A 7,579-nucleotide genomic window follows, 5' to 3' on the forward strand; every position below is an offset into this window, starting at 1 on the left:
TTTTTATATTTTATTTAAAATGAAAATTTAAATAACTAATTTTTTAAAAAAATTTCATTTTCATCTAAATATTAATGCTTATTACTTATTTTAAATTTAAAAATTCAATTTTATATTTTTTAAAATTCGAAGTATCAGTATCTAAAAATAGATAAATATATATAAATAAAAAAAAAAAATTTTAAAAACAATTAAATTAAAATTTTATTTAAAAAAATATATTTAATTTTAGTAAAACGAAAAATGAAAATGAAAAATAATACTATATTTAATATTACTAAATGTCCTGAACGCAATGTTCATATAGGTAAAGATTATATAACTTCAGATGTTTCCAGTTTAGAGATGTACTATAAAAAACAGAAAATAAACATATTACTTTTTTTTAATTTTTTTCTGTTTACTCTTTTAATTTTTATATTACATGGTTTTAATAGTGTAAGATAATAATAATACTTAAAAATTATATTTGATTGATATTTCATTTATAGAATAAAACATATATTTTTAAATTATTAATGTTTCTTATAATTCTTAGTATACATATAGATCTGCGAACGAAAAACAGAACTTAGGAGGAACAATTAATTTAATATACAAAAGAATTTTGTCAGAATGTAATAATATAAATTCAACAAAAAGCGAATCAAAATTAAATTTATTAGATGCTGATGAACTGGAAAATACAACAAATAATGATTTGCAACATAATTTAAATTATAATAATTTGGAATCACAAATAAAAGCAAAAAATCTTGAAGTAATGATAAATATGCTAAAAAAAAATGAAAAAGAAGATAAAATCGATAAAAAAAGTAGTAACATAAAAAAAATTTGCGACTTCATTTATATGCCTTTGTTAGTTTTCCCATTATTGCTTTTCTTAGTATTGTTTTCACTCAAAAATATTGGATATTTATGCGATGTTTCAGATAGTAAGTTGCAAAACGGATGTTTATTGTACTTAGGAATTTTAATTTTACTTAATACAATTGAACTAAAAAAAAAATAAAATAAAAAGAAATCTAAAAAAAATATAAAAAAATACATTAGTTAAAGTTATTGTGAGCTTAAAAAAAAAAGAAAACACAGAAAAAAAATAGTCCAGCCACTACTGTGAATATTGTTCTTATGAACAATGATCTTTGTGATCAATCCAAAGATATATTCAATTGTTGAGCTTAAACATGCTCTCATTTTTAGAAAGTTTGTCTTATAAAATAATCTCTTTATAATATATGAAAATGTAATATATTTAAATGAAAATTTTTTATAAGTTATTTTTAAGTCTTTAATATATTTTTAATGTATTACTAATTTATTAAATGATTGTTCAATGATTTTGATAGAGTATTGAACAAAATAACTAATAAAGAGCACGTAAAGTGATCTATACTAGTTTTAATTGTTGTGGGATTATATTGACACTACAGATGAGTAAAATTTTTACATATAGTTTACATAACCTAGCATTTATTGTTTTTAAGGTATTTATTTACTTTAATAATTATCTTTAGTTTTATTGAAAACCTAAATTCTCATTAAATTATTAAGTAAAAGTCATTTAATTAAAATAAAAAGAAAATTTAATTATAGTTATTAACAATATTTCAGAAATACTTAAAAATTAAATATTCTTAAAAACAAAAACCTTTTTGTTTTTCTTTTTAATTTTGAATTTAATTTTTTCATGGTTCTAAAAATTAATTGATTGATCGTCAAAAAATAGCATTATAGAAATTTTTAATTGTATAAAGAAGGAATATTATTTGATTTATTAATTGTTCATTTAATGACTTTGCTAAAGTATTGGTTAAATTATGTATTAAGCTTTTTGCATAATAAACACAGTTACTGGTTAATAAAAGATGTTATTAACCTTTTGTAGTACATTAAGCTAGTTTACTACTTGTGTAAGTACAAGTTAGCCATGCGTTGACTCTAGTTTAAAAAAAAATAAAGTTATTTTTTTTTGTTTGTTTATTTATTTTTATATACATCTTTGTAATTAAAAAAAAAAAAAAATATAAATTAATTTTTTTTTTTGAGTAGGAAGATTTTTTTTTTGGTTGTTATGTTTTTGACTTTTGTGTTTTAAAAATTAAATAAGAATTAATGTTTACTTATTAAAACTTAAGAGATAAAATAATTATGTTTATGTATTATTCAATGTATATTTTGAAATAACATTGAATAAATTAAAGTTTTGACTTTATTAATTGTTATAGTTTGTCTGTATGTTTTTAATTAAAAGAATAAATAATTCTTTGTAAATAAAAACTCATTTATAACAATTAATAAGTCTATTAAAAGAGGCAGTAAAATTTAACCCATATTAAATAGTATGCATCATAAGGAAACTATATATATATATAATAAAAATGAATATATATATATAAAAACGTATACTTAGTTATACATGCTCTTTATTAATTTGTTTGTTTAATACTCTAGCAAAGTCATTAAATGGCCAATTAATAAATCAGATATATAAAATTAGCTTATTAGTTAGGAAGGTATAAGTTAGCTATGCAATGACGCTAGTTAAAAAAAAAATATAAAGTAATATTTTTTTTTGTTTATTTTATTTATATACATCTTTGTTATTAAAAAAAAAAAAAAAAAAGATTTAATAATTTTTTTTTGGGGTACTTTTGAATCGAGAAAGGAATTAACTGAAAATATAAAAATTGATGTGTAAAATGATTATTAGAAAACTATTTATTTCTTTTAATAAACAAAAAGTATAATTCTTGTGTTATATTTTATTTTTATGTTTCAAAATAACAATAAATAACTTGGAATTTAATTTTGTTATTTGTTATAACTTAATTATTTGTATGCGTTTATAACTTATAAGAATATTGATTTATTGATTGCATGTTTAATGACTTTGCTAGAGTATTAAACAAACAAATTAATAAAGATCATGCATAACTAAATATATGGATTTATATATATATATATACTTATTTTATTATATATATATATAATAGCTTTTTATAATATATAATATTTATATTATTGATTTATTAATTGCCCGTTTAATGACTTTGCTAAAGTACTAAACAAACAAATTAATAAAGAGCATGTATAAATAAATATACATAAATAAATATGTATATACTTGTTTTTATTATATATACAATGGTTTCTTATGATGCGTAATATTTAATTTGAATTAAATTTTACTGCATCTTTTAACATACATGTTAAACTGTTGTAAAAGAGTTTTTATTTACAAAGAATCGGTTTATTCTTTTAATTAAAAATATGCAAACAAATTATAATAGTTAATAAAGTCAAAACTTTAATTTATTCAATGTTATTTCAAAAGTATACATTGAATATAACATAAACATTATTTGTTTTATATCTTAAGTTTTTATAAGTAAAAATTAATTCTTTATTTAATTTTTAAAAATACCAACGTCAACAAAAACACAACCAAAAAAAAAATAATTTCATTTCTATTTTTTTTTTTTAATTACAAAGATGTATATAAAAATAAATAAACAAACAAAAAAAAATAACTTTATATTTTTTTTTTTTTTATAACTAGTGTCAGTGCATGGCTAACTTGTACATACGCGACTAGTAAACTAGCTTAGTATAGTACAAAAGGTTAATAATATCTTTTATTAACCAAGTATTAAACAAAACAAGTTAATAAAGAACATGTATAAATAAATATACGTTATTAAATATATATATACTTGTCTTTGTTATATATATAATGGTTTCTTATGACGTATGATATTTAATTTGCATTAAATTTTATTGCATCTTTTAATAGGAATTCTAAACTATTATAAAAGAGTTTTTATTTACAAAGAATCAGTTTATTCTTTTAATTAAAAACATATATACAATTTATAACAATTAAATAAAGTCAAAACTCTAATTTATTCAGTGTTATTTCAAAAATATACATTGAATATAATATAAAATATTATACTTTTCATTCCTTTAGTTTTCACGCTATTCCAAAAAAAAAAAAATAAATAAATCTTTTTTTTTTTTAACTAGAGTCAGTGCATGGTTGATTTCTATTTTCTTGACTGGTAACTCATTTTATTTTTACAAAAGGTTAATAAAAGTTTTTTTTATTAACCAATTATAAGTTATATATATATGATTTACATGTGAAAATATATATATTTAAAACTAATTATAACTTAATATTAAATTCAACTTCTACGTAAGGGAATTAATTAAACTCAATTAAAATTAGTAGATATTTGTCTACATACTCTTAATTAATTTGTTTGTTCAATGCTCTGGAAAAGTCATTGAAGGATCAATTAATAAACCAAATATTTAAAAAAAAAATTAATAAAGATTATGCAGATATTTCTCTACTGATTTTACTTATTGTAAAATTATGATTATCCTAGTAATAAGTAAATTTTATACATATAATTTACTTAACCTAGAGAAATTACTGTTTAAGAGGAATTTATTAATTTTAATAAAATTACACTTATTTTTCTATTAAAAATTTAAATTCTTGCTTAAAAACTGTTGATTAGATAAAATAATTAAAACAAACAAATAAATATAAATTAAAGTTATTATTAGTCTTTCAAAAAAAACTTAAATATTATTAAAAAAAAAATCCTTTTTATTTTACTTTTTAATTTCGAATTTAATTTTTTTATTACTTAAAAATTAATTCGATTTTGCAGTGAAAATTTTACAAAGATTTTATTTTTAGTTTTAATTTTTCATCATAAAAAAAAATAATTATGCTCTTTTTTTTAATGAATAAAAATAAATTTAACAAAAACATATATAAAAAATAATTTTTTTTTTTTTAAACCATCAAATTCATGTCTAATTCTCTATTTCTGTATGTACAACTATGTCCTATAAAAGGATAATTATGTTTTTTATTAACCCATGATGGAATTAAATATTGTAATATTTATAAATAATTTTGTGAGACACTGTTATCTTTTTCATGAAATTATAGATAAGATGTATTCATTAAAAGTAAAGATAGAAACGATATTAATTGATTATTTAAAAAATTTGTTCTTTTTATTATTAATTTATTTTTAATGAATTAACAACAAATATAAGGGAAAATTTTTTTTTTTTTATTTTTTAAATAAAAAGATTTATGAATAAAATTTATAAAAAGAACATCACCAACTTAAAATAAATATAATATTTACAAGTTATGATTTTATGCCATTTAAAATTTATTATATTCTAAATATTTTCTAATAAATCTTATTAATTATCTGAAATAAACTAGATAAAAATACATTAAATATACATATATATTACAATTTAATTTGTTATAAATATTGATATAATTCTTGTACATTCTCCTCATTAACTTGATTTTTTAGAACTGTATGAATGTCATTAGATAATCAATAAATCACTCTCTTTATATATAAAAAAAAAGTATATACATATAGATTTATCTCCAATAAAAAAATATCGTTCAAAAAAATAAATTAAAAATTTTTTTATTTGGTATATGTAATTTTTTAGAAATTAGATAAGGCATTTTCTCAAATAACTTGTTTGAACAACTAAATTTTTGTCTTTATTATATTTTCCTTATTAAATATTTAATAAGATTTTTTATATTCTTTATTAATCGATCACACTTCTCTTCTTTATTTTCATGTATAGAAGGAGAGCATTTTGATAACTTCCGGGGGTACTTTAAATGTATCCACTCCTTTTCACACTCTTTTAAATATTTTGTAAACCACCGATAACTACTGGATTCAAAATTTTCTAACTCTTTTACTTTTATATTAAATAAAATGGAATATTCTCTATCAGAAAGATAACTTTTTTTATGTTCCTCGTATTTTTCAATAGCTTTATCATATATATTTTGTATTTCATTGTGAAATTTATTATACCAGTAATTGAACTTTTTTTGTTCCCATATTCTTCCATTTAGGGAATATCTTATTCTATTTAGATAACACATATGTTCCCAGCGGGAAAATGCTTGTCCTGTTATTAAATGTTTAATATCTTTAAAACGTTTAATGTATTTATCATGTAATTTATCAACATATAGAAGTTTATTCTTATATTCTCTCTCTTCTTCTGTTAGTATCCTTAAATGATCTTTATTGAATTCCACTGAAGAAATTGATAGATTTTCCTGCTTAAATAAGCACTATAATAAAATTGAAAAAAATAAATCTTTATAAAATATAATTATATGAGTGAAATTTTAACGTAAATAAATTCTTTATTATAAAAACGTGACATTTTTTTCTTTTTGAATTTATCTTACTTCTATAAGAAAACATAAAAGTGTAAGAAATAAGACAAACAAAAGTTTGAAAAGAATAGGAATATTGCAGCTCCTCTTTTTAGTTATTTCGCTTTCACTTTCATGTAAATATTTGGAGTTATTTTTTATGACCATACTACTTGAAGTTAAAAGATGCATCTTTAAATTAACTAATCCTCTAAAAAGTATTATACTTAATTGTTGTATTTCTATAATTAAATTTAAGAAAAATATTCTCAATTTAGAAAAAGTTGATAAAATTATAAAATCATAAGAATATATGCATAAAAGAGAAAAATTTATTTTTTAAATTTTTAATTTAAATAATTTAATTCGGAATTTGCGTAAAAAAATTATTTATTCTTTCAAAATACTTTATTATTGTGTCAGAAATTGATAATTAAATACATAAATTCATAGGAAAAATAAGGATATATTTAAAAAAAAAAATGAGATTAAAAAAATTTAGATAAGATTACTGATAAATAAATTTTTCATATCAAGGTACTTTTTCATTTTTGTTTCAATATCATCGTGAGCTTTTTATTTGTTAACTATTTAAAAAATATTTATTTGTATAATTCTTTATTTTATTTTTTTTATTTTTTTTTATTTCACTTCTTAAAATATATTTGAATTATAAAATTGTGATAAATAATTTATCGAAGTTTTCACTACGGATAGATTAAAAAAATAAAATATATACTAAATATAAAATGAATTTAAAAAAATCGTTGAGTTTAATTGCACACATATTTAAGGATGATAATATTTATTCAAAAGCAAAATAAAATAATGATCATGCTAAATATGAAAGATATACAACAGATAAATAAATGATATATATGAAAGAAAATAAGTTATAAAAGAAATTATTTACTTTTTGATTTAATTTATTTGTTAAATATAAAGAATAAAGGAAAATATTTTTAAAAAATAAAAATAACTTTTTTTAATTTACTATATAAATCCATTTAAATATTATTATTATATGCATGAGCAATAACTATAGTCATTAATTCAATTTCAATTCTTTAATAGTGTGTTTTGGATTTTTTTCAAGTAAATATTATGAATTATTTTCTAAAAAAGTATGTAAGAAAAAAAAAAATCTAATAACAGATATTTTGCTATATTACCCTTTTTATATAAAAAAAGTTTAAATATTTTTTGTTAAAATAATATTTTTTAATTTCTCTTCTGTTTTTTACGTACACAGTTACTTCATTCTCATTTTATTACATATTTGTACATAATGCATTTTTTTTATATTTTATGTTATCTTTTATTCTATTTCTATAT

The 7,579-nt window shown here is 17.9% G+C and overlaps 2 protein-coding genes across 2 annotated transcripts; one reads left to right on the forward strand and one right to left on the reverse strand.

Annotated features, from left to right (window-relative positions):
- Positions 1-243: 243 nt before the first annotated feature.
- On the forward strand, positions 244-1,012 carry PRELSG_0003190 (Plasmodium exported protein, unknown function; the record flags this gene model as incomplete). Its single annotated transcript, XM_028675812.1, has 2 exons — positions 244-438; positions 539-1,012. 2 exons carry the CDS (start codon positions 244-246, stop codon positions 1,010-1,012), a joined length of 669 nt encoding a protein of 222 aa, XP_028531175.1.
- Positions 1,013-5,566: 4,554 nt separating this feature from the next.
- On the reverse strand, positions 5,567-6,436 carry PRELSG_0003200 (Plasmodium exported protein, unknown function; the record flags this gene model as incomplete). The annotated part of the gene is made up of 2 exons (XM_028675823.1): positions 5,567-6,157; positions 6,278-6,436. 2 exons carry the CDS (start codon positions 6,434-6,436, stop codon positions 5,567-5,569), a joined length of 750 nt encoding a protein of 249 aa, XP_028531176.1.
- Between the last annotated feature and the right edge of the window lie 1,143 nt (positions 6,437-7,579).

This window comes from Plasmodium relictum (assembly GCF_900005765.1).
Source record: "Plasmodium relictum strain SGS1 genome assembly, contig: PRELSG_00_v1_41, whole genome shotgun sequence".
In the NCBI taxonomy this organism is placed as follows: domain Eukaryota; phylum Apicomplexa; class Aconoidasida; order Haemosporida; family Plasmodiidae; genus Plasmodium; species Plasmodium relictum.